Source organism: Centropristis striata, chromosome 4 (genome assembly GCF_030273125.1).
Source record: "Centropristis striata isolate RG_2023a ecotype Rhode Island chromosome 4, C.striata_1.0, whole genome shotgun sequence".
In the NCBI taxonomy this organism is placed as follows: domain Eukaryota; kingdom Metazoa; phylum Chordata; class Actinopteri; order Perciformes; family Serranidae; genus Centropristis; species Centropristis striata.
The window spans coordinates 4,898,965-4,926,898 of record NC_081520.1 but is presented as its reverse complement, the minus strand read 5'-3'; the positions used below and the strand labels follow the sequence as shown (position 1 = coordinate 4,926,898).

Genomic DNA, 27,934 nt, shown 5'->3' with positions numbered 1-27,934 from the left:
TATAATATTTTGGGATTTTTCATTAGTTTTAGTTTTAATTTTGTTGTGAATTTTTGTCTTCAAATTCAGTTAGTTTTAATGAGTTTTTAGAGTGAGTTTGCTAGTTTTAGTTTAGTATTTATTTTTTTGAAATGCTTTAGTTTTAGTTGATATTTTTATTAGTTTTAGTTTTTTGGGGTATTTGTTGGGTGGGAGATTAAAAGAGGTCACAGTAAATTTTGCCTTTATTTCCTTTGTCTGATCCATCTTTATTATGTGTGAAAAAAGTTGACAAAGATGAAAATGAAGGATATTTTCACTATAATTTTAGTTAGTTTTGTAACCACATAATACCGTTTCAGTTAATTATCATTATCATGTAACCTTTTCAATTCTTACTCTCACATATAGAGCATTGCATGGTCAGGCTCCCCTAAATTTTAAACTATTTTGGGATCCTTTGTTTGTATTTGTTTTCACAATTTTTCCAAGATCATTCAACATTCATCATTTCTGTTTTGATGGGAAGAATATTTTGAACCCCTTTACTTCTCCTTCCTTTCAGTTTCCCTTCACACAGCTTCAAGGTTTTCTGACAATATCCTATAAACACATACACACACACACACACACACACACACATTGGTTTTTGCCTTGAGGGGGTCACAGGTGCCATCAGAAGCCTGTCAACCAGCTGGTTTTTAGCAGGACCCTTAGGTGTAATGGTGTGTTTTGGCCAGCAGAGTGCAGTAGCAGGTGTGTGTGTGTGTGTGTGTGTGTGTGTATTTGTCTATGTATTGGAAAGAATTCTGCTTGCCCTTTGGCAATGTGTGTGTTCCTGATTCAGGAGTTTGTACATGTGTACATCTGTGAATATGTGTTTATGTTTCAGTCTGTCTACACTCTGTGTGTGTGTGTGTGTGTGTGTGTGTGCGTGCGTGCGCGCGTGCGTGCACGCGTGCGTGTGTGTGTGTGTGTGTGTGCATGCATGTGAGGTATGTAAGGGACAAAACCTTGCTGAACACATGTGGGGACTGTCTGAGGAGAAAAGCAAGCGAGGAAAGGAAAGAAGAGGAAAGGAAAGGAAAGGAGAGGAGAGGAGAGGAGAGGAGAGGAAAAGAAACAAGTGGAAAGGAAAGGAGAGCAGAGGAGGGAAAGGAAGGAGGGTGAATAAAAAAATGAGAGGAGAGGAGAGGAAAGCAATGGAAAGGGAAGAAAACGAGGAAAAGAAAGGAAAGAAGTGGAAGGTAAAGAAAATCAGGAAAGGAAAGGAATGATAAATGATGTAAAAGAGAAAAGAAATGGGAAACAGACAACAGGAAATTAAATGACAAGTGGGGAGAAAAAGAGGATATAACAGGAAGCAAAGTAACAGAGAAGCAAATTACAGACGAGAGAAAGAAAGTGTGCAAGATGACGAAGGGGATCGATAAAGAAAAGAGACAGCGAGGGATTAAGCCGGGTCACTCAGCTCCATATGGGAAAAACTGTGAGGAAAGACAAACTCAGAGGGGGAGAGAGAGAAAGAAAGCAACAAAGTGGAAAACTAAAATCCCAAGGACTCCAGATGAAAAAAAAGATATAAATGCTAAAAGGGAGCGAGGGAGGGATTATTGGGAGAAGCTGGTTGGACACGGCGTCCAAAACAAACCCACAGATATTCAATTTCTTACCAACAAACATCTTTTTATTTTGTCTCCACACCATTCAATAAATACAAAATACAAACCAGCTTCATATTCATAAACAACGATAGAAAAATCCATAAAAAATATTACTTAATTTGAAACAGAAATAGGAACAACCAAAGCAGAGAGGGGGTGAGATCAACAGGAGGTGAAGTTAGTATTACACTGAAATAACAACCAGCTGAGCCATTACAAGCTTCTCTTCCAATGACTGAGTGATTATCCTGGTGGCCTCGTCATGGAAACACAATCTACCAGCTAATCAAAGATGCAGACGGCAGGTTAGAGGGACATTATTTTCTGTTGTTATTGCTCCGGTTTTGCAGTTTTTACCACCCAGGATGTTTACTGTGTTTCTGCTGATTATTCATATTCTTTACTGGTAAAAAAAAAACACAACCGCACTCACACATACACATTCACACCGATTTTTTCCTCTCTATCCAGTGAGAGCGGCGAGAGCTAGAGTAGCTATGGCTGCACTTCAAAAAGAAGCCCTGTCAGTGAAATAAAACTCGCACAATCTTCAATCCCAATCAACCAAATCTGAGAATCCCATTGAACAGCTGTGTTATATGTATATGTGTATATATATATATACACACATGTGTTATTCCGTCCTGTTGAAAATAACTGAGCAAAAAGAAAATTCCAGTAAGAAATAGAAGGCAGGAAGCAGAAGGTGAAAGGTTTGTAAAGTCTGGTTGGTCCTCTTCATAGCTTCATCCCTTCGTTAACGAGTCTTTGGAAAAAATTCTGTTTTCATTTTATTATGTCTCCGTCTCTGCTCTTCTCTGTTCATTACAATCCTGAAGCTGATAACAGGGTGGGTGTGGAAGGGGAGGGGAGGACCCAGTGTGTGCAGCTCTGGGTTCGGGTCCATCAGGGAGGGGATGGCTTCAATGGGGTGTTGTTTGAGTGGGTCCCCACAGATCAGTGTCTCGAGTCTCGCCTTTTGTCCGGAGCTTTCATCGTCAGGTCGTCTTCCTCTTTGGAATCTATGGAGGACAGAAACGTACATTTAGGTGCCAAGTAGTTGGATCTTTGTATCATGCTGATGACAGGAAACACACACATTTTTAATAGTTAACAGCTCCAGAGGCAACTTTTTAAATTAATGTGAAAATGAGATATCACTGCATATTTTTACAGTGTGTCATTACATGTTTATGGACAGATAGGGAGGTACATCATATTGGAGATAAAGTATACTGCCTTGTAAAATGTTCAGATATTACTGGTGGTGGTGGTGTGTGTGTGTGTGTGTGTGTGTGTGTTAGAATGTGTTTTTTATAAAGCTTCTACTCTGCTCATTTTACTCAGAAGTTTTCAGGCTGTCTCTTTCACCAATAATAGATATATTACCTTATTAGGAAAGTGCATATGTTTGGAAACTGATTCTAGCAGACTGTCTTAATAAACCAGGAAAGCATTACTGCATTTCTACTATTAAAACCGGGAGCGCTGTTGCGTTATTCTACCATTAAACCCGGGAAAATGATACATTGTTTTGTAGTATTTGTAGTTTTTTCCACCTATTTTCGGTCTCTTGGCCAATGAAATGCATCAGAATACATATAGAAGTGTCGCAATGCAACATGGGACTTTTCCAGAACTTTGAAATCATGGCGGCAGACGACTATAGCAGGTATAAGCTCTCAAATACTTTTTGAATTTCATTTCTATCTGCAACAGAGGCTGAAAAATCTATTATTTAGTAGGAAGCGTTGACACTTCTGTTGAATTTACAGAACAACTTCAGGTTTTAGGGGGTTATTTTAAAATCGGCCAGAGGTTTTACAAGCATTTTTACAAGGCGATTTAGGCCTAAATGGGTTAAGCTTAAATGTCATACATCATGTGTATGTATGTATTCTTGTTTATTTTGTATGGGTGCTGTGGGTTTGCGGGAATGATGTGTGGGTTGGTTGGTGGTTGAGAGCCTTGTGCATGCTGTATGTGATTGTGTTGTTGTGTTAAGTTATGTGTTTTATGTTGGACCCCCTTGAAAACGAGATGGTTCATCTCAAGGGGCTATCCATTAATAAATAAATTTCAATTTCATACAAATTAGTATCATACTGAGCTGCCTATATAAACTGCACCTACATTGTACCTACTCATTCATTCTGGTGCATGTGACATGAATCCGGAGCGTTCTGGCCGTAATATTTAGCTCCACAACAGTAAAATGCATTGAACGACAACTCCACCATGTCATCTTCTCCGTCATCAAACCACAACAAAAGTGCATGACATCAGAGTGTCTGAACTCAGTGCTCACCAAGGCATTCAGGACAGCAGGAGCCCTCTCTGCGGCTGATGTTGGTGCAGGTCAGCACAGGACATTGCTTCCTCTGACACTTAGTGACACCGTGCTGTGAACAACAAGAGAGATGGTGGGTTAGTGGAGATGATATTACAGGTCAGCTGACAATTTGGAGCAGAAAAAAGCTAATAGCATGAGTCAACCTTCATGCAAAATATAAACAAATATTATTGTGTCTGGAACTTCTTTGTGAAAAATCATTCCTGATGAAAAATCCACTAAAAAAAACGTCTGTCTTGCATTTATAGTTGGAGCACACTGAGTGCCAGAAAAAACTGGAAAGTGTCCATGAGAGCAGCGAGTGTCAACCAAAGTAGTAAAGTTTCAGCTGTTAAACCAAAACAAAGAGCTGGAAGTAATAAAATGCCCTGCTGAGCTGAGATCAACTGAAACGATGAATGAGAATTAATTGCAAGCTGGTCCTTTCACTATTACATGTAGTTATTTGGCCAATTGATCAAATACAATATTGCTTTATTTATACAGTTTAAAATTCTAGTCTGATAAACACGTCATTCACAGGTACACCATGTACTGAAGATCTTAGCACTTTTATATTTCTGTCTTGAAAGAATTTAGTTTGAACTCTCTGTAAACTGATTTATCACTTAGTGAGAAGATTGGGTTTCAATGTTTTGCTCAAAACATTACTGACTTAATAGAGTAATAACGTTTAATGAGCTGCCTTCAAGATGTTTATGCAACCAACAACTTTATTTGTATTTCAGTAAAATGTCAGCAGAGCACGGTATTTCCATGCAGCCACAATACTTACATCACACCAGCAGTTGATGCATTTCATCTCCCCCACCAGCGGTACCCAGGGATGCCAGTTGTCACTGTTCTGATAATAGTTCTTGCCAAACTTGCAGTGCCTCGGGCCATCTGCTTGCATCATGTCAGTGTGCTCCAGGCCTGCCGGAGTCCTCTCCTCCTCTGGACACTCCTTACAGCAGTCGGAGGGGTTTCGTCTCACAGGGTGACTGCAGGTCAACGCCGGACACGTCACCTTCTCACAGTGCACCTCTCCTGAAGAGCCCTGTGGATAGAATGCAGCATAGCACCATGTTAGCATTTCTAGCACAAAATACATATTGCCTTTTTTTGAACCTGGTCTCACAGAAATCCGTGAAATAGCCACGGATTTCGCTTAACTCAAAATCCGTGGAATAGCCACGGAATCGCTCAAATTTCCGTGAAACTGACACGGATTTCGCTACAATGCAAGTTAAAGACAGTCATATCCCGTGGCCATCCCATTGATATTTTTTCCTATTGGTTTGTTCCAAGTCACGTGACTTTCGGTCAGAACAAAAAACATGGCGGACAGTTCTCTCATTTTTAGTGAAAAAATCAATATTTTGACTTAGTTTCTGCATAAAAATGGATTTTGATCACATTTCTAGCGAGAAATATATGTTTTATTTTCTAGATATTCACTCAGTGAATGTACATAATCACTTTGTATGTTGGAATAGCCACGGGATATGACTGTCATTAACTTGCATTGTAGCGAAATCCGTGTCAGTTTCACGGAAATTTGAGCGATTCCGTGGCTATTCCACGGATTTTGAGTTAAGCAAATCCGTGGCTATTTCACGGATTCCTGTGAGACCAGGTTGCCTTTTTTCCCCCACATAATGAGTTGAAAGTCTAACAATTCCCCGAAGTTAACTTATGAGAAATTCATTTATGCCTCAGTTTCTTTTCCATCTAATACAAGATAAATGTTCCATTAAGGGATTTTGGAAAGTAAATCCAGCCAGATGTGAGTGGGTTTATTGAAGTATATTTACCTTGCAAGTGCAGACGGCACATTTAATGTAGCCAAAGGGAGGCACAAAGGGATGCCATGTGGTTCCTGGGGCGTGCATCTTCTGGTCTCCTTCAAAGTAACAACCTGAGAAACAGGAAAGGAAAGGGAGACAAAAGGTTACTGAGGACAGTCAGCGAGGAAATAACTCAGTGATTCAGCATTTATTTTAACTGTAAGCAGAAATGCAATGAAAGACTATTATAGATATGTAGAAAGAGAAGGAATAATAAAAAAAATCAGAAAGTAAAAAGAAGAAGAGAAGGAGAGAAGCCAAAGACAGGAGAGGTAGTACCTACCCTCAGGATGTTCATCCACCCTCTCTGGAACTTTCATGTCCTTGGGCTCCTTCCTTTCTGAACAGGAAAAAGGAAATGGAGACATAAAAACAGAATTAGTTTTCAATTTTATGATTTCTGTCGAGAGCACTTTGGGAATTCACCCAAAGGAATAAAACCTGCTTACAACCAGGGACTCAAAGCAGCATATCTACTATAAAACATAACATTCAATACATTCATATACATCTCGTGCACAAGCAAAATGTTAGTCTCACCGTCACAGATGGGACAGCACTTGTCCTCAGGCTGAATGGTTCTGGAGCAGGTCAAAACAGGACAGATGACTGGATCGCAGATCACAGTTCGCTTCTGCAGAAAAGATGCAGAAAGATGACGAGGAGTGAGTTTAATTTGAGACGTAGGATGACAAACAGTATTCAGTCCAAACATGCACTTTGCAAATATTGCAAACAAATGTTTCTCTGCTTCTCTTCACATGCTTTAAAGCAGTAACGCCCAGCCCTGTCAGATGAACTCAACTACCCCTTTATCAATTCCTAATGTACCAAAAGTATAACACTATTTTACATCAGCACTTTAAATGTTTGTGCTTGCCTGCAAAGTAGTTTTCATGCTCACTTACATAGCTGCATCATGTAGTTAATGTGTCGTAATTTTTAATTTTTCAAATGAGTTCAGCTGCTCTACACTGCAAAAAAGGTGTGACTAAAAACAAGATAAAAACACTAAATCTGAGGGAAATGATCTTGCTGCATGGACAGATAATTTCACTTGACAAGATTTCTTAAATTAAGATTGTTAAATCTAGAAATAAGCATGTTGAATGCTTAAAATAAGAAATTAACTCTTAAAACAAGATAAATTAAACACTTCTAAATCAAAGTTTTTTTTTTATCCTGGTAAGAAACAAATAATTTGCAGTGTACAATCTTTCCAACAGCAGAAATACCCCCTGGAGTACAAGTACCCATGGTTGGGAATCACTGCTTCGACGTTTTAGTGCTAAAACATGCATCCTTGTTGATTAAACCATCAAAAAAACTCTTTGAACAAACACGTTTAATTGCCTCCTTTGTGTTTGTGGGCTTTACCTGGCAGCTGCAGGAAAAGCACTTGTCGTAGTTAGGAGTCCAGCGGGAGCCATGAGCGTGGTGCTGGTTCTCAAAGAAGCAGGTATGGGGGTCTTTCTTCAGCTCCTCGGGGTCCTTCACAAAGAGGTCGTCAAACTCTCCCTCCTCCGCATCACCCCTGGTCCCAAACTCACAGTTGTTTGGCACGTGAACCTGGAGAGAGGAAACACAAAAAGGGGTAAATGGAGGTGCAGCGCATGAAAGAACACAGCACAAAGAAGGTGGATGTGAGGGTGGGTGAAATGTGTTGGGATAAAGAGGGGGGAATGAAAGAGAGGCACACTGTAAAAAAGAAACTGTTGTTTTCAACATGATCTCACAGAAATCCGTGAAATAGCCACGGATTTCGCTTAACTCAAAATCCGTGGAATAGCCACGGATTCGCTCAAATTTCCGTGAAACTGACACAGATTTCGCTACAATGCAAGTTAATAACAGTCATATCCCGTGGCTATTCCAACATACAAAGTGATTATGTACATTCACTGAGTGAAGATTTAGAAAATAAAACATATATTTCTTGCTAGAAATGTGATCAAAATCCATTTTTATGCAGAAACTAAGTCAAAATATTGATTTTTCACTAAAAATGTGAGAACTGTCCGCCATGTTTTTTGTTCTGACCGCTGGGACCTTGAAAGTCACGTGACTTGGAACAAACCAATAGCCACGGGATATGACTGTCATTAACTTGCATTGTAGCGAAATCCGTGTCAGTTTCACGGAAATTTGAGCGATTCCGTGGCTATTCCACGGATTTCTGTGAGACCAGGTTGGTTGTTTTTACGGTAAAAAACTGGCAGCTGTGGTTGCCAGAACTTTACCGTAATAAATATGGTGCAACTTTTTGTTATATTACAGTAAAATTATATTAGCACTGGTGATTTCACGCTAACGGTTGCCATTATATTCCATATTTTACCATAAAAAATAAAGTTTTTCCATCAAAAGAAATTGTGCTTTGCCATATAATTGACAAGGAAATACTTTTGAATGCTGCATAAATGAAATATTTTATCATAAAATATTACAGTATATTTTTGTTATATGGTCTTTAGTACATTGAACAGTGAGAAAAAGTATTTTTACAAAAAATACATGCAAAAATTACAGTGATGCTTGTAGATATACTACAGTATATTTTTGTAACAAACACAGTGCCAGAGTATTTTACAGTGGAGTAATGTATTTTTCAAAAACACAAAAAACTGTAGAAAAAAAAAAGAAATACTGTTTTGGCTGATATATACATTTACGGTGTTTCATTGTTACTGAAACTGAATTAACCCATTTATCATTTTACGGTCTTTTACTGTCATGGTTTAGCAGTTTTTCACCATAAAATCTACAGATATTTTTTACAGTGCATAAGAAAGAAAAAAGGAGGCATGTTTTGGACATTAGAGGTTTGTTGGCCACACCTGACTCACCGCTGGCCCCAAGCTGACTTGTTAATTGTTCCTAAACGGAGTGTTGCTGTGCTCCTAAGCAGATGGCTGTTTATGTGTTGGCTATTAAAACAGCTTGGCCCTACTGCTGCGAGTATCATCACTTTCTTTGTTAGTACCTGGCAGCCTGAAAGAACTCACCAACCACTACACCTGCTGAGCTGCAAATAGGTTTGTGGGCTACTGTGGTCTGTGTGCCTCTCTGAACCCCAATAAAACTTTTTACTTTTCACAGAGTCTCTCCGGGCAGACAGCACCTAGCAGTGAACGTGTGTGTCTGAGTATGCTAGTGAGCGCTAAGTGAGCAATCACACAGACACATAAACACTCAGATGGTTAAAGGAGGCCCCAAGGACTCTTCTTCCACTCTTCTTCCTTCTTTAATCTTCTTCCATAATGTTTTTTCTGTGCTATGACTTTATTTTTGTTTTGTTGCTAATAGGGCATGAGAGAAAAGCTAAATTACACTCATTTCCAACATAAACAGATATACACTACTGGTCAAAAGTTTTAGAACACACCAATTTTTCCAGAATTTAATTGAAAATGATGCAGTTTAATGTCTCAGTGTACTCTGAAATTAATGCACATTTGCAACATTTAAAATTCTTTATTGAGCATGATAGTGTTTTGAAAGTAAAAAAAAGATTCAAAATCACAAAAATGACCAAAAAAAGACATGAAAAGAATTCAAAAATGGACAAAATAGCCCAAGACTCCATAGAGTTAAGTTGTTAACCCATTTCTTGTTCCCTGAAAAAGGCCTACTTGTATAATTCTGAAATGTACATTATTTTTCAGTTTTGGTTAAGCTTACCTTTTTTTATTTACCTCTGGCAGTTCACCACTTACCTTTGTACCCTTTCAAGCTGTTCATTTGACTTGAACTGCTTGAATTTCAATAAAAAAATGGAAAAATTGGTGTGTTCTAAAACTTTTGACCGGTAGTGTATTTACTTGAAGGTTCTTATGTTTGGGGCTTTGACATGGTCCTTGCTTCTTAGAGACACTTTCAAATTTAAAAAGATTTGCAGAAAGATTCGTAGAAAATATCTAGTAAATTCCAGAGCCTGGACATTTTCTGTTTTATAATGAATAAATCTTTTGAAGCCAAACACAGAATGATCTAATAATCCCTCTTTGTGGACCCTGATGTATTTGTGGACTAGCTTGCATTTTTAGCATTTTTTTGCATTATGGTTGTAAAATGGTTGTCATGTAGTCGTAAAACAGTTGTGTGGAAAAAGCCATTCTGCTATGCTGCATGTGGTTCTAAAATGGGTAATCATGCTTGTCCATAGTAGGTGTTGTAAATGTTGGTATACATTCCATTCCCAAGTTTCTGTTTAAGCTGCTATTTTTCATAATTTTGTGTCTAACGTTGTGTCTGGGAAGTACACTATGTTTTAAAGATGTTTTTGCGAGTTCCTTGGCTTCCTTCTCCACAGTTCCACCCTTTCTGCATTATTTCTTACTATAAAAAACAACAATGGTAACCGCAAAAACTCCAAACTCTACAAACTGACTGGGTGACTGATCAGGATTAGTTCCTCTAAAATATTTGGACCATAATGGGAAACCAACATCGTTAAATGAAATAGAGACCAATGACAAATTTCAACTCTCCAAGCCTGGGTGAAAATCCTGTCCTGTTCTATTCAAGAGGAAACTGCCTTAAATTGAATAATGACTTTAACCACAAATGTAAAGTTTTCTTTACATACCCGTCCTCGTATTTCTCCTCGAGGGTTCATCTTGGTGCTGACTTGGATGAAGGCCGTTCCTTGGTCCAGGTGTTGCAGTAACTCAACACTGATGTCCTTTAACACTCCCTGAGCCTGGAGGAGAGGAGAGTATGCTTGAGTTTAATTGAATTTGAGTGTTTCTGTATGTATTTTTGTGTCTATTTACATTCATTTGTATGTATGTTTGTATGTATGTATGTGTGTGTGTGTGTGTGTGTGTGTGTGTGTGTGTGTGTGTGTGTGTGTGTGTGTGTGTGTGTGTGTGTGTGTGTGTATGTGTGTGTGTGTGTGCGTGTGTGTGTGTGTGTGTGTGTGTGTGTGTCAAGGTTATAATAGTTGGATTTTTCATTAGTTTTAGTTTTAATTTCGTTGTCAATTTTTCAAATTCGTTTTCAAATCTAGTTAGTTTTAATTAGTTTTTGGAGTGAGTTTGCTAGTTTTAATTAGTTTTTATTTTTTGGAAAATGCTTAGTTTTAGTTTAGTTTTTATTAGTTTTATTTTTTTTGTAATGGGGTATTTGTTGGGTGTGAGATTCTAAAAAGTCAGAATAAATGTTTCCTTTATTTCCTTTGTCTGATCCATCTCAGCCCCAATAAGTTTATTAAGTCATAAAACCAGAAAGATGAAATAGATTTCATATCAACCAGAAAGTTTTACATATGAAAAAAAGTTGAAAAGACGAAAACGAAGGACATTTTAACTATAAATTTAGTTTTAGTTAGTTTTGTAACCACAAAATACAGTTTCAGTTAGTTATCATTTTTTTAAAAACTCTTATTTCAGTTAACGAAAATGTTTTTTTAATTCTAGTTTGTTATTTCATTAGTTTTCGTTATAACTATAATATCCTTGGTGTGTGTGTGTGTGTGTGTGTGTGTGTGTGTGTGTGTGTACCTGTGAGCCGTAGAAGCCGGTCAGCAGCCTCTTGTGGGTGGTGGTGCTGTCGTCTATTTCTCCGATCTCAGCCAGTCCGTGGAGATGGGCGTTCACAGTGAGGTCATCTGCCTTGCTGAGGCCCGCAACAACAATTTCATAATGCAGGTGACACTGTTTGTCCACGGACACCCAGGCGTGGCCGGAGGCCCCGGTTCTTACTGGGGGGGACACAAAGTGGCCGGCCAGAGGAGTGGGCAACTCTGAAAGAAGGGAAAACAGTTAGATGAAACATGCATCCAGGACAGGAAAACGTCTCTAACATTTTTCTGCTATGCACAGCAAGGTTATTATAGTTAACAAAAAGTAACAAAATAATGAAAACTAGAATTGAAAAAACATTTTCGTTAACTGAAATAAAAATAAAAACGAGAGTTTTTAAAAAAACGATAACTTTTTTCATATGTAAACCTTTTTGGTTGATATGAAATCTGTTTCATCTATCTGGTTTTATGACTCAATAAACTTTTAAAAAAATCTTTTTAAAAAAAACTATAATTAACTGAAACTGTATTTTGTGGTTACAAAACTAACTAAAACTAACAAAAATTATAGTGAAAACGTCCTTCATTTTCGTCTTTGTCAACTTTTTTCATACGTAAACCTTATTGGTTGATATGAAATCTATTTCATCTGGTTTTATGACTCAATAAACTTTTTTAAAAATCGTTTTAAAAAATCTTTTTTTAAAAAACGATAACTAACTGAAACTGTATTTTGGGGTTACAAAACTAACTAAAACTATAGTTTAAATGTCCTCCTCACATCCAACAAATACCCTGTTACAAAAAACTAAAACTAACACTAAAACTAAACTAAAACTAAGCATTTTCCAAAAAATAAAAACAAATTAAAACTTGCAAATTCGCTCTCAAAACTAATTAAAACTAACTGAATTTGAAAAACAAATAAACTAAAACTAAAACTAATGAAAAATCCAAAACTATTATAACCTCGATGCACAGTATATAAGGTAAGCAATCCCATGTGTTTTCACGTATTTTATGAATTTCATGACCTCCCTCCCAGCCCTGCTTCCATGGATCCATACCATGCCTGGGTGCCTCTAGTCCGCTGTAGAGCAGAGCCTTGATCTGCCCCCTCAGCTCCCCCTCCTGGCTGTGTGTTGTGGCCACATTGATGAACAGCTCGTTCTGCAGCAGCATGTGGATGTGTCGAGCCTCCAGGCGGCTCCAGCTGCCCTGGGCCTGGCCCGTGGCCTTGTTGAACTCCGGTGTCAGGTCGTACAGCACTGACCGCTTATTTCGCCGCCGTGGCTTCAACTCAATAGTGAGTCCAACAAACTCACTGGCGAGACCTGCCACCTGAACCTGGAGGACGGAGAAGACAGGGAGAAATGGTTTAACTCTTTATCAGGCAAAGAACCATATTTGGTAACTTGAGCAGACATCTATAACAGGTCTCCTCGCTCTCCGTGAGCTCATAGAACCACGTGGATTTCTACATCACAGATAGTGACACTATGGCATCTGACCAATCAGTAAATCGAACCTGGTCTCACAGGAATCCGTGGAATAGCCACGTAGCCAGTTCGCTACAATGCAAGTTAATGACAGTCATATCCCGTGGCTATTCCATGGATATTTTTTCCTATTGGTTTGTTCCAAGTCACGTGACTTTCAAGGTCCCGGCGGTCAGAACAAAAAACATGGCGGACAGTTCTCTCATTTTTAGTGAAAAAATCAATATTTTGACTTAGTTTCTGCATAAAAATGGATTTTGATTACATTTCTAGCGAGAAATATATGTTTTATTTTCTAAATATTCACTCAGTGAATGTACATAATCACTTTGTATGTTGGAATAGCCACGGGATATGACTGTCATTAACTTGCATTGTAGCGAAATCCGTGTCAGTTTCACGGAAATTTGAGTGATTCTGTGGCTATTCCACAGATTTTGAGTTAAGCGAATCCGTGGCTATTTCACGGATTCCTGTGAGACCATGTTGAGTAAATCATACAAGATTCAAGCTTTCCTTTACTGTCATTCTATTAAAAAAGTATATACAACTAAATTTACGTGTGCTTCTCATATATAAGGTGCTTTAAAAAAGACATTCAGACATTACGCATATGTAATAAGACGTCTAAAAAGATAATAAATAGTTTAAAGGTAAAAGATAAAGTGGTGATGGATGCAAATGATGTGTTGTTGTCAATTTAGACAAGACAGGTTACTGTAGGAAAGAGACTATAATAAATATAATAATAATGATGACTCAATTGACCTCGATTTGCAATATAAAAATAAAAAAAAGCATTTTGCAAAAAGTACAAGACTTTTTAAATATCCTCCAATAACACTTCAGGGTTGAAATTTTCAATTTTCAGCAGTGCCCTATAAAGGGTTAAGTTTTTGGTTATATAAATACATAAATTTGAGTTTACCATGAGAATGCACCAGTCATGTTAATTATTGTATAGTCAGTTAAAGGCCATAGAAGTAATTTTAAGTCTCCTTTGTAGTGCATAACTCAGTACCTGGTAGTCCAATGTGCCGTTATCATGGAGGTTGAAGATAGCGGATCCCACGCCTCCTGTCTTCCCCGGAGTCAGTGCATCACCGCTGGACATCACGCTCTGAATAGCTGAGACAGACAAATACACATTAATATCAAAAATGCACTTTGGTTCAAAAATTTTGGAGCTCAGCTTTAAAGTATATTTCTCAGATCACAACTTCCCCTGTACCTTTTTCCCCAAAGTTATGTATTTTAGGTATTTATCCAGATCTATGTACTTTATCTTGTAATGAAGAAAAATGGTTGACCTTTGTTTACTACAGGCCAAACGCTGTATTGCATTATGTTGGAAGAATGTTGGTTACACATCTTTTAAACACTGGTTAAATAACTTAACATCGAGTTTGGCTCTTGAAAAACTGACCTATATTGTTGGAAAGAGGGCTTGTATATATATTGTTGGAAAGAGGGCTATATATATATATATATATATATATATATATATATATATATATATATTATAACATTATATAACAATATAACATTTGGAAGATATTTCTGGAACTGTTGAGGAATTTTTCATTTTTTTCATTTTATTTATTTGTTTTTGTTATTTATTTTTTGTTATCTACATTTATTTAATTATTCATTTGTTTTGGTCCTTTTCAGTATTATTGATATTTTAATTATTTTCATTGCTGCCATATGTTTGTGAAGTTTTGGTTGTTGGATGTTGTCATATTAACACAAAACCCAATAAATATATGTTTTAAAAAATGCACTTTGGAGCACATTCCTGTTCAAATGACTTATCTAAAAGCACCACTTTCCCCCTCTGAGTTTCCTCTCTGAACTATAGCAGAGCCTTCAAGATGAGGCAATGATTTCTGTCATGTTAAAATGTAGCTGGTCGGTTGAATTAGGGGAGAGTAAGGGGGACGCATTACATTCCCTCACGTCCTGCAGCCACACACTTGTAGAAGCCACATGCCCATAATGTAATGTCCTCACCAAGAAACAGTCATTGAGGGGACAGATTCAATTGAACCACTAATCAGGAGGCGTGTCTGCTCGTGTAATTGTGTGCCTGACCTTCAGCCAAAAACATACATGTTGTTGCGCTGTCTGACACACACACACACACACACACACACACACACACACACAAAACCCACCCAAGGTTAAGCCTTAGAATGAGGTAACCCTTCTTGAATGCAGCAGACTTAAAAAGATTGAGCGGAGAGGACAGGAGAGAATGAGTAACAGAGGAGGATGAGAAAAGTGCAGAGAAAAATTTTTGAAAACGACATCGAGACAGAAAAAAGCCAGAGAGGAGAAATGACGTCAAAGACGCGCAGAGAGGACGGCAGACGATGGGATGGAGACACGGAGGGAGAGACTGAAAGAAGGAGAGCGGGAAAGTGAAGGAAAGAAAGAGAGGGAGAGGAGTGTGTTGGGTTTGAATTCTTCACACATAACGTCAAGCTGTTAATCACAGCACTGGAACACCAGCAGACTGTGACCTTGGCAGCACCACTGTGTGTCAGTGTGTAAAACTTGGACTGAAGAAACATCTTTTACATATTTGTGTGCCTGGTTTTGTGAGTGTTAGGCATTGAGAGTGTCTGTCAAAGTGTTTCAAATTGCTGGACACCTTGATGTTCCGTGTTCATGTTCAAGTATGAGTCCCATGAAAAGACCATGTGTGCATGCTTTAACAGTTTCAGACCATCGGGCTGTCCACAACATTCCAAAAATCTCTGTCTCTCTCTCTTTCTTTTTGTCTCACACACACACACACACACACACACACACACACACACACACATGCATACACAGTCTTGGTGGGCCACCAAGTCAAACAGAGGGACTATAAACATGGTTTTCCCCCAGCGATAACACTTGAAAGGATGGAGACAGAAAGAAAGAGAACAAGTATTTATAGAGGAGAATGACAAAAACAGCCGCACATCGACTCGCACCAACCAACGCAAAACACATTCTTAGCAACCTCGGTCTGTGTTTGTCACCAACTCTCTGGAACAATTTGAAAAAACATGAAGGAAAAATAGGTTTTTAATTCCCGTGTGTACAGGCGTTTAATTGCAGGGGCACTTACTGTCACAAGATTTCCTGCCGGTGATGAAGCCAGAGATTTGTTGGGGGTCCTGACCCTCGGTCGCCACCGTGATCTCCAGCTGACCACGGGATAACCAGAACAATTCGCGGCTATTCAGGTTTGTCAGCACCTCCGCAAAGTCTGGATCCTGCACAGATTGAACCCGTTAGCTTGAGCTCCTATATGTATATATTCCATTGTGAATACATGCCTTTTCAATAGCAGAAATGAAAATGTAATACCATGCTGTTAAGATCATGTTGACATGATGTTAGTACAACATTGACATGTTGCAGAGGAACCAAACCCCAACTTATATAGACAAAAGACCAACTGGTGACATGTTTCCAACTATTAGAACTTCAGTTTTTAACCACAGAAACCTGAGATGAGCACAAAAAGAAAAAACAGATCCCAGAACAGCAACATCTTCTTAGATGAATCAGGGTTCATGCAGCTTATTAAAAGCAAAATTTAAGCACTCTAAGCACTTTATCGTGACATTTAAATCACATTTAAAATGACAAAACCACAAGGGAATATGACACCAGAATCATTCTAAAGATTCAATACATTTTTATTCCTTGAGTGATTGTTCCAAAAAGCTTTAGATTATGCCGAAAAACAAGCATTTAGTATACTCCAGTTCAAACAAATTTCTAGCAATTAAAACAGCATCACAAAGTGAAACTGTAAAGAAAAACACTGACGTTACATAAAAACACATGATTCAAAAACACCCCAAATCATAACAAGCGGGTATTAAAACCCGGGGCAAAAATATGGATTGCATTGCCTTAACACATTTCATATTGAGTGAAGTTTAATTTCAAGCAGGCAGACTGGACTCCAGGAGAGATGGAGGCGGGGTAGGGGGGTCAGGATGTTGAAAAATGTCGGAGTAATAGGACAGATGTACGAGCGTGTTGAAGAAATGTTACTTTTATGACTTCAGGGCCTCAGTTCAATATAAATATACATGTACCATAAATCTACACAGCGAGGAGCCAAAACAGAGTGGGAACGGAGACGGGGGGACAGAGGGAACTTATACTGGGGAAGCTGAATGGATTCAATAATGAGAGGGGAGTAAGGTGCAAAAGGATATACTGGGGTTTTGTGTAAATCAGGCACAGTAATAAAAGTGTCAGGATTACTGGTGTAATGAAAAATGACTTCACACATTTCAAAATGAGATGCATGTCTATGGGTGTATTTAGAGATGAATAAAAACAACCTTATGGTTAAGTATGTAAATCATTACTTTAATTGTTTACTTGATTAATTTTGAATGACTTTGTTTGTTTTAAAGTAATGGTAACATTTATTTTCTAGAAAAACTGTTTAGTTAAATGTTTAGTGGGATTTGCTTTCAAGACTAATGCCTGTTTTTCTGTTTCTTAAAGGTTATCAACCTATTTCACACCACTCTGCATAACTCTGTTAAACCATAAATCACCAACCATCTTTGAGAAAATAAAAAAACAAAGAAAAAGTAGGAAAATGAGTTGTTCCTTTGCATCCTTCGCATACTGATCAGGCAGTTTTTCAAGTCTGGGCAGAGTTGTGGTCGCAAAGAAGACAGAACTTGACAGCAAGTATTCTCTTCAGTTAAAAAGGATGTTGTTTATGTGCCTCTGTTGCTCAGCTCGACTTATGATGACTCAGCGGATTATGTTTCAGCATCCAGCTCGAGGACACTTTGAGGGGTCATGTGGCAGTTGTTGAGCTCGAACTTTTCACATATTTTTCACGGAGCGTCTCTCTCACCGCCAGGCTCGATAGAGGCGCATCGGCCCTTCACGCAATTCTTGGTAGAATTAAAAACAGACCCGCCTTTCATCACTCCTCCTCCTGCCTCCTTCCTCCTTCAATCCATCTCAGCCCACAGACCACTAACCACTGACATGTGTGAGGAGTGTGTACGCAGTCCATCCTCTCTACCTCCCCCCGTTCCTCCCCTCTTTTCCTCTCTGTCTCTCATCCCTTGCTCACATCTGTCTCCTGCAACAGTTCCTCTCACACACTTTCTCTCCGCTCTTGTTTTCCCCTCACTCTTCCTATCCATCCATTTTTCTTGTCATGTCTCAGGGTAGTTAGCTGTGATCCCAGCGTCCGCGACAACAGCGTTAGGATGTGGTGTCCAAACCACATCCGTCTCAGAGAGGAGGGCTGGGGGGGAGCAGGAGTGTGTTGCTGTGTGTATATGTTTCTCACAGACAACAGCAGAGCTCCTCCTCCAGTCACTGCTTTATTCACTGATCAACCACACACATAATTCATGCTGAGTGGTGTTTTTTCCCCCCAAATAATCTGTGAAACATATCTATTTCTCAGATGTGAAGAGAAAAATATTTGGCAGGAAATACTAAAAACAGCTTTTACTGTGTTGGTACTTACATGAGAGGTGACGTTTGCTCGGATCTCTCTCAGGTTGTGTTGTCGGTACATTAGTCGGACTCGTATGGGAACTATAATGGGCTCTGAGGAGAGAGAGAGAGAGAGAGAGAGAGAGAGAGAGAGAGAGAGAGTCCACAGGTTTAGGAAGATTGTAGCACTAAGATGAAATTGGCAGAAACTGATAGAATGGCAACAAGGATCACCAAAGAGGATTCTTGTACTTTTCACAGAGGATTGGTAGTAGAAGTGTTTTGTTGAAGGGCACTATTGCAGCATTTACAGTGATGAGAAATCTCAGTTTGGACACTTCAAAAAAGGTGTGTCTAAAAACGAGATAAAAACTAAATCTGAGGGAAATGATCTTGCTGCATGGACAAATAGTTTCACTTTTCTTAAATTAAGATTGTTAAATCTAGAAATAAGCATGTCGAACCCTTAAAATGAGAAATTAACTCTTAAAACAAGATCAATTATCTAACACTTTTTTTTATCTTGGAAAGAAACAAATAATTGTCAGTGCACTCTGCTCGGGCCAGTTCATCGCTGCTTGCAGCTTTAATTAATCTTGCTTTAAGAGTTAATTTCTTATTTTAAGCGTTCAACATGCTTATTTTGAGATTTAATCATCTTAATTTAAGAAATCTTCTCAAGTGAAATTATCTGTTCCTGCAGCAAGATCATTTCCCTCAGATTTAGTGTTTTATCTTGTTTTTAGACACATGTTTTTTGCAGTGGAGCTTTGAAATAGTTCTTTCTGTTAAATCAACATCTCAGCCGTCTCCTCCTTCTCGCCTCTCACCTTTGTCTTTGTGTTTGATGAGGCCCTGAAGGATGAGGATGAAGTGGAGGTTGTTCTCTGTGTCACTCAGCGTCAACATGGCGAGGCCTCCCATGCCTGAATTCTCCTGCTCCGATGTCAGCGTTGAACTGAACGTCTCTGTACACAAGACACATGCACATTACCACACTGAGTATCTGTATTCTCTTACGGGACCTCTACACAAATACTTCTCTGTAAACAAAGCCCACTCTTTTTAGCTACATTAATCCATGCAAGGCTTTTTAAGATTATATGAGAATGTATACAATTCCTCTGCTTTGTAAATATTGAGTTTACTGCATTCTACAATACAAAGTCGTAACATTACAATGAGCCATCAGAATGCTATAATATCCCGCGAGCACACGCACCAGCAAACAGCGCTCTGTGTTTGATGATCTTCCCCTCCACCTCTTCTCGTCTGCTCGTCGATGTGCTCATGCTGATGCGCATCTGCTCCGACTGCAGCTGTCGCATTACAGGCTTAGCCAGGTTCTTCCACACTCCACAAATCTACACACACAGAGACACAAACACAGCAAGGTAAGCTGCAGCAGAGACACAGCAAGGATTATATTCAAGGTTCCTTCACACTTTCCAAGGTGTGAAAGGCAAAAGCAATTAGGGTTTCTCAGACTTCTTCTATTATTTTATGTTAACCCATTGAGACCTGAAAAACTGCTGGGCGATTTTAAAATAAGCCTCTAATTTTCTGGAAATTCTGGAAAAATTCTGGGAAAAAAAGTGTCAACTCTTCTAATAAATAATAGATTTTTCAGCCTCTGTAGCAGATAGAAATTAAATTCAAAAAGTATTTGAGAGCTTATACAAACACTACAAAACGACGTATCCGCTTTCCAGGCTTCAATGGGTTAAAGGTAATAAAAATATTTAAGGAAGCCATACTTAATTCTATTCTTACTGTGAAAAATAAAGTAAAAATACCAAGTAAAAAGTACTTAAACAAGAATGTTTGGGTAATTTAAAAAAATGTAGTTAGTGCCACTTAAAGTTATTTAGTTAAAGCTACTTAATTTAAAATGTCAATAAAACACACAAAGTTGAGTAAGTGAAACTAGAAAATTTCGATGTAATCATTTTCACCAATTTTTTTGAGTTATATTAACTTGTCGGGTTTTACAGTGTATTCTATTGATTCACATAGTGATTTATTGTCAACTTTATACACAAAGTACTTTTCAACCACTTTCATGTGACCTAAATTAAAAATGTCCAGGCACTTAGAGCCGTTAGCATCAAGTCTAAATTGCTTCTATAAGAATTTAATTTATGCTCACAATAATAAATATGTATTGAGACTTCATTCAATGTTTCGACCATCATTTCATTTTTATTTAATGCTTGATCATTTCCACAGGATTGCAACAACAGAACAAATTGGATGAATTGAAGGAAATGATCCTGGAAGAATACTTACATGAGAAAATATCGACATATTTAAATTTTAAAAGTTTAGTTCTCAACTCAATTCACTTCTTTTATTTTTTACTTGAGGGTTAGGGTCCACCGTATGTGCCGGAGATTGTTTTGAGATTGTTTTGTTTCAAGCATTACAACATTTTTGGTTTACATGATTGTGTAGATGAAACACAAGACTTTTTAAAAATCAAGCATTTTTCAAGAAATATATTCACAAACTTATTTTCTAGCCTTGAAAACATGGCAGTTTAAATAAAAGCATTTTCGAAACTTTGGGAATAGTACATGGATCTAAAACCATACTGAGACTATAATCTCCAAACATTTTCATATATCTCTCACTCATGGAAAACCACATAGACACAAAGACAAACAGACAACACATGCACATCTGCTAAACACATCAAACCATGTGATTGTACTCTCAACCCCAGGGCTGCAAACCTTCAACATAAAGCCTCCACTTCACCCTGAGAGCGGAGGGAAGAAATGTGGCAGTGTGCCGGTGCCTCATAACTTTCAGTTCAGGGGTAATCTCCATTTTAATTAGCGATACTCTCTGTCCCTCTGCTCGGCAGTGATGTAACATGTGAAAAATTCTGAAGTTCTGCTCCGGCAGAGACCCTCGTCTCCCCCCTTAGTTTCTTTTTTGTGTTGGAGTGTTTTCTCTAAGGTCCTCTGGTGCTTGACACTGACATTTATCTAAAAATAATAATAGGCCAATTTCTGGGACTTGTATTTAGGAGGCTCCTGGCTCGCTGCACAGAGTGAAATGGAATGAGGAGAGAGAGCATGTGTGTGTGTGTGTGTGTATGTGTGTGTGTGGGGGGGGGGTGTGTGTGTGTGTGTGTTTTGGCAGGAAATGATGTGTAGTGACCGAGCCGTACCTTCGGGACTATGTGGACATGCATGCATAGGTACTACTGTTACACCAACATATCTGTTTACTGATTTATCAGGATAATATTGGATTTTTATGAAACTTATTCTCTGCCCGGATAGCAGTTTCTCCCTGATGTAACCTTTGAGTGAGTGAGTGAGTGAGTGAGTGTTGATGTTTACTGCAATCAGACTCAGTTTGTGATGTTTACAAAGAGGCAATGAAGCACAGAGGAAGTGTCACTGTGTCCATGAGTGTGTTTATCGTTTATTATTGCAGGGTGAGTTATGGGAGGAAAAGCCAGAGCTTGAGCACAGAGTCACGGAGTGAGAGCATCCATCATACCAGTACCTCTCTCTCTCTCTCTCTCTCTCTCTCTCTCTCTCTCAGGAAACACACAGACACACATGCACACATAATGAAAACAACACTAATGGAAGCTTTTCTATTTATATGATGTCTTACCATGTCAGACTGTCCCTTAGGGACTCTGTACTCAAAAGCAGTGGTCCCATCGGAATCCAGGAAGACGATTTTACTGGGGCGGTCCATTCTGAATAGTGAGGGGATAAAAATGGACAAATATTTAATGTACTTTCAAAGACATAGTCCAGTTTTCCTACTGGTTGAAACCTCAGACAGATTGTCTTTTATATTTAGTAATTGAAACATAAACGTTCTGTGTGTTTTACCTCTGGTATGTGATGGAGAAGGCCAGGCTAGTTCTGGTCAGAGAGAAGCGAGCTCTGGCAACACCATTGGAGCTGGGCAGCCATGATTCTGTCACTCCTGTCAACACTGCAACGAAGTCTGCAGGAGGAGAGAGGATTAGATATGTACTTAATAACATATGCCATGAGGAACATTCCTGTATATAGTGCCTTTTTGCCCTCAGGGTTCCTCCGCTTTTTCCAAAGTCACATTAAAGCACTTTTAAAGCATTTTACGGTGCATTTTCAAGCTTTTCCAGCACCTAACAGCTGAATTTAATTACTTATTTATATAAAGCACATGCATTATATACAGTATACTGATTTTTATTTCTTCATCATGTTGAACTAGATGTTGTTGTGCTATAACCAACCAAAATTATATTTCAAGGCAGCAACAGAAGAGTGACAAATTAAAGGAAAAGTTAATCTTTTAAAGCACTTTTCAGTCTTTTTGAGGTTCTTCAACACCCGTAGGAACCCTGTGTCTTGTATGTTTGCATATTTGCATTCATCGAATATGTTTAAGTCCTGCATGAATGGCTCTGTGAAGCATGCATAATTAATTTTATTGATTTGTTGATTGAAAATGGGTATAATCAATATCAAGAATGTTCCTAATCTTGAAAACAAGACATTATGAGCATTTTAAAAACTTTGTACAAACCCTGTGTTTATGCTGTCCTAACAAACCACAGCCAGCTGTGTAGATGCTGTTAATGCAGGTGTGCTGGTTCACTCACCAGTGCGGCTCTCTCCGGAGCCCAACTCCTCAGAGCTCAGGTAGGATCGGTCGTTGTATGATTTGTGGAGGTCGTCCTCCTTATCTTTGCCCTTCTCGTGGAAGTACTCAAAGCTGTCCAGCACAGCGTCTGTCTGTTTCTTGTCCTCATCACCTGCAGAGGAGGAAACAGTTATAACAGTTCATAAAAACAGATACCTGCCAACCGACAGCTCTAAATGTTGCCCTCAAACACTTTTGATATTTTGTACAAACAGCAATATATTTTATTGTGCTTATATTTTTTTGAAAGGTCTGGCAGAAGAGGTGTTCTGGCTTCTAATAAAGAAAGACCTTTATTGTCTTGCCTTTGAAGCTGTTTTATTATCCGGCAAGATAAACCAAGTGAACCCAAACATTTCAAAACACATTCTGCTACATCGTTCTCAAAGTCTGGCGCACAGATGAGACGAAAGCACTGGCTGTCCTCCTTCTTTCACTTGCTTTTCACTATGTTATGAGTATGGATGAAGAGTGTGAAATGTGTCAACATAAGCAGCCAGAGGGAAAGTGGGACAAATGGAGGTTGGGCAAGAAAGGTAGCAATTAGAAGAAGACACTAATTTCAGTCCAAGTCTGAAGGCTGCAGCACATTCTGCTGTCTCTGTCTCAGCCAGGGGTAACTAGCCAGCCCAGTCTCATGCAACTGAGAAGCTTAAAGGAGAATTGGGAGTGACACTGGCGTGCGATCCCAACAATGACCCGCTGTTCCACAAAAACTGCTGTGCGTCTTGATGTCATGTGTGGACCTAACTGCTTTGCACACACAGTGACACATCCAGCGATGCTCACTCAGCCAAATACAGCCCCACTGACAGATCTTGAGGAAGAAAACCACACACCGGCCCTTAGTCACCCACAAACTTTGTTTCCCCAGGGAAGTTGTGAGGAACTCAGCTGGACTGTCTGCTTTCTTTCTTGGTGTCTGATTCACACACACACACACACACACCTCACAAATCTCAAATCTCATCATTCCTCTCTCACTCCCTCACTCCTCTGCTCCACTGGGCATGCTCGGGGGCTTCTGGGTAGTGTCACTCTCACTTCTCTCCACTTAGCAATGCTGTATCCTCAGGTGCACCAGTCATTACACACATACATATATAACAACTACAAACACACACACACACACACACACACACACACACACCGTTTTCCATCACTTACACAAACATACTAGCTGCTTTGGGGCCAAAGCTAAGACAAACACTCTCAACCTTTTCCTTAAACCCTGACCACAACACACACACTCCTAAGCCTGTGCACACACACACACACACACACACACACACACACACACACAGAGCACAGCGCTGTCCACACAGTGCTTTACCTTTACTTTCCATTCCATTACCAATTACCAGACACACAGAAAAACACCCAATCGGCTGAATAACAGTGCAGCATGAAGACCCACCCTGTGTATGTTTGTGTGAGCATGTGCTCCATGAGCTCTAATTCTCTAATAAGGTGGAATTGTGTGTGAAACATTGTGTGGACAAGGTAAGTGGCAATGTGTGAATGAGGCTTAATAGATGGGTGGTACTTTCAGTTGTGGCTGGTTAGAGAAAATGTCCGTTTGATGTGGCTGAATGGAAAATCAATTGACCTGCTCATTGCATTCTAACAGCTGCTCTGAAGACTAACTAGTTGACCTCGTGGGAGACGGGGAAAAAAGAAAAAGACCTGGGAAAGACGAAGAGGGAGAAGAAGAGGAAATGGAGTGGGATGAAAGGACCAAGGAGTAAACAAAGTCTGTGTAAAAGAAGTCATTTGTGTGACAAAGGAGAACAACAATTCATTTTTGATTTTTTTCCCACGAGGTTGCCACAGCGATTTAAGCCATGCTTGCACGTTTTCTCAGCTGACTGTTTCATGCATTTCTGACAGCTCACAAATCAGAAAAAAACAGCTTGAGATCAGAGAACCTGAGAGCAGCAGGTGGGGAGATTGGCTCAGTAGATTATTACCTTTCGGGCAGGTTTTACAGCAGTGTCCTGGCAGCAGGATGGGATCGTCACAATCCGGGTTGGGACAGTCCTGTTTGATGTTCTTACAGTTTACTTTCCCAAACACCTTACCACGCCGACTCTTTTGCTGCAGGGGAAACAGACATTAGTTGCTGATAAAATCTCATCTGAAAACACACATAATTAAGAATGAAGTAGTTCAACCTGCGACTTAGAAAAACGTAAAGAAAATTATGTTTCTGGCAGCATTTTACTCAATACATGAAACATCTATCAGCAGTGGACTCATTGTAACTTTTAACCTTTTGATGCACAACATATAAACACCTTCTAATGCACAACAAGGGTAAAAAATGACCCGCATTCATTTCCCATGTTATTTCATGCTGGCTGTGTGTTTGAATATCTTTTTTTTTATTATTACAACAGATCATTATATCCATTTTTCCTTTCATACTTTATGAAGAAAAATAGTTTTTGTATTATTACATCAAGTTTACACACATGGGTCAAAAATGACCTTGTGCATTAGAAGCGTAGTGATACAAAAATTAGTATATGTGTAACTATGTTTGTCTTATTTTTAAGGTTTCTTTAAAAGAGTTGTTAGAACCACCAGATTATATTGGAAAATCACATATTTTAACATTTGAGACTTATTAGAGCCACTAAATAATAATTTCCATTGAAAAAAACACCAATTCAACAAAATAGGATAGTTAATAGTTGTGTCTTCTTTGTCAGGTTTTAAATTGGTGACGACATATAAACACCTTCTAATGCAAAACATGGGTCAAAAATGACCTTGTGCATTAGAAGCGTAGTGATTGAAAAAATAGTTTTTCATTCAAAAAGTAAGAAATGAAAACAAGAAATTAGGATGTTTAATGATAAAAAAACAAGTTATTTAAGGAAGAACTGGAATACTGAATGATGAAATTAATTTATTGCAAATATATAGAATATAAAAACGTAGTCGGGTCACTTTAGACCCATGTTGTGCATCAAAGGGTTACACAGTGTAGGGCATTACTAATGTCCAATGGTTGAGATATCTTAACAAATTCTTAGTCAACTAACACTCAACTAATCAATTAGTTGATTTAATCATTAGATCTGTGAAAACTGATCACACAAAAGCCTCAGTTTAAATCTTGTGTTACCAGAGATTTAATTAGAAAAAAGTCATGCAGCTTTAAAAAAGGCATAAAAAACTGCCAATCAATAAAAGAAATCCTAGTTGACTAAGACCGAAACTACACTGTAAAAAAAATCTGTTTAATTCACGGTAAAATACCGGCAGCTGTGGTTGCCAGAATATCACCATAAAAAATACAGTGAGCGTATGTTAATGTAAATATCAGCAAAAACTGTAATTTATACTGAATATTCCCATTACTTTTAGGATAATTGTTTCATCATGGTATTTCTCCATTAACTTTACATGAAAATTGTATATTTTTACAGCAAAACTGTGTGTTTTCTACAGTTTATGGTGGTAGAATTTAAAGTTTTATACTATTGTTTGATTTACAGTAATTAAAAGTATCTACAACGGTGATGTACGTTTAATTTTACGACCTATTTTTGATGCAATTCGACAGTTTTTTACTGTAATTTAAACATTACACAATTTTTTACAGTGTACCCATTAGTCAACTAATCAATGAAGAAGGGCCCTGATTATTTTTACCTCCTTGTTTTACTTTTTCAGTGTATTTTATGTTTTTGTGTTTTAGTGGGGAAGAGAGGAACTGTTCTTGCATATTTTTGTATTTAACTGTAAATAAAATATAAAAAAGGAGGATAGAGAAAGAGAGAGAGAGAGTGACACACTAAGACAAAACTTACAGGTTCACACTGACACTGGACACAGTGCATGACACCGAAGGGCTCGCCCAGATCTGGGTGCCATGTGTCCTCCAGGGAATAGAATCGACCTCCGAATGAGCATCCTGCAACACAAACATGGCTGATTATACACGGCTGCCTTCATGGTCAAACATCTACTGCACTGTAAAAAAATGTTTGTTTAAATTACAGTAAAAAACTGTCAAATTGCATCAGAAATAGGTCGTAAAATTAAACATTGTACATCACCGTAGTAGATACTTTTAATTACTGTAAATCAAACAATAGTATAAAACTTTAAATTCTACCGCCATAAACAGTAGAAAACACACAGTTTTGCTGTAAAAATATAAAATTTTCATGTAAAGTTAATGGAGAAATACCATGATGAAACAATTATCCTAAAAGTAATGGGATTATTCTGTATAAATTACAGTTTTTGCTGATATTTACATTTACATACGCTCACTGTATTTTTTACGGTGATGTTCTGGCAACCACAGCTGCCGGTATTTTACCGTTAATTAAACAGATTTTTTTTTACAGTGTGGTTACTATCACCATTCTTTGGCCCTTTCAAAATAGAGGCCATCTCTATAAAAAATTAGGTCAATTGAAGGATTTTATGTGAGGTTTGTCTTTTCTTTCATTGCACTAGAATTAATTATAGGGAGAAATAAGTTGACACACTTTAAGATATGAGTTCGGAATATTTAAAAGCAAAAGAAAGTGCAGCTACGTGGCTGTTATTAAGATTTATACAGGCAGTGAAGCAATTTTTATATTTAACAACAAATAAATCTTGCATAGCTCATTGCCTTGGCATGTTGGAGACAACTGAAACTCACTGGATGCCTCATGAGTTTTGGGACTCAACCTTGCATCCTGTCTCATCTAAATGATCCATGAGCAGGCGAACAAGACTTTCAATTTTCCACTGAAAGATTGTCAGAGATTCCCAGAAATACACATAGTGTTCCAAAAAGATTTTATGAAGTAATTTAATACATTTTTGATAGCATGCTATGTAGTAAGCAATGGGAGGTAAGGCATTTGGTTTCAGTTCCAAAACATACTAGGTAGGCAAATATTAAAAAGATTATTACA

The 27,934-nt window shown here is 38.4% G+C and overlaps 1 protein-coding gene across 1 annotated transcript in view; it reads right to left on the bottom strand.

The window, feature by feature from the left end:
• Positions 1-1,679: 1,679 nt before the first annotated feature.
• Positions 1,680-27,934, bottom strand: part of chrd (chordin) — a 28,218-nt gene continuing 1,963 nt past the window's right edge. The window contains exons 2-21 of the mRNA XM_059330740.1: positions 26,828-26,931; positions 24,977-25,103; positions 22,966-23,118; positions 22,205-22,322; positions 21,978-22,065; positions 19,564-19,705; positions 19,172-19,309; positions 18,373-18,455; positions 15,973-16,120; positions 13,873-13,979; positions 12,420-12,699; positions 11,330-11,571; positions 10,414-10,527; positions 7,203-7,394; positions 6,366-6,459; positions 6,109-6,165; positions 5,793-5,896; positions 4,772-5,035; positions 3,952-4,045; positions 1,680-2,665 (exon numbers count right to left, since the gene is read on the bottom strand). Of these exons, the coding sequence (XP_059186723.1) occupies positions 2,601-2,665; positions 3,952-4,045; positions 4,772-5,035; positions 5,793-5,896; positions 6,109-6,165; positions 6,366-6,459; positions 7,203-7,394; positions 10,414-10,527; positions 11,330-11,571; positions 12,420-12,699; positions 13,873-13,979; positions 15,973-16,120; positions 18,373-18,455; positions 19,172-19,309; positions 19,564-19,705; positions 21,978-22,065; positions 22,205-22,322; positions 22,966-23,118; positions 24,977-25,103; positions 26,828-26,931 (2,714 nt within the window). The 3' untranslated portion in view covers positions 1,680-2,600. The remainder of the gene's footprint in view (positions 2,666-3,951; positions 4,046-4,771; positions 5,036-5,792; positions 5,897-6,108; positions 6,166-6,365; positions 6,460-7,202; positions 7,395-10,413; positions 10,528-11,329; positions 11,572-12,419; positions 12,700-13,872; positions 13,980-15,972; positions 16,121-18,372; positions 18,456-19,171; positions 19,310-19,563; positions 19,706-21,977; positions 22,066-22,204; positions 22,323-22,965; positions 23,119-24,976; positions 25,104-26,827; positions 26,932-27,934) is intronic.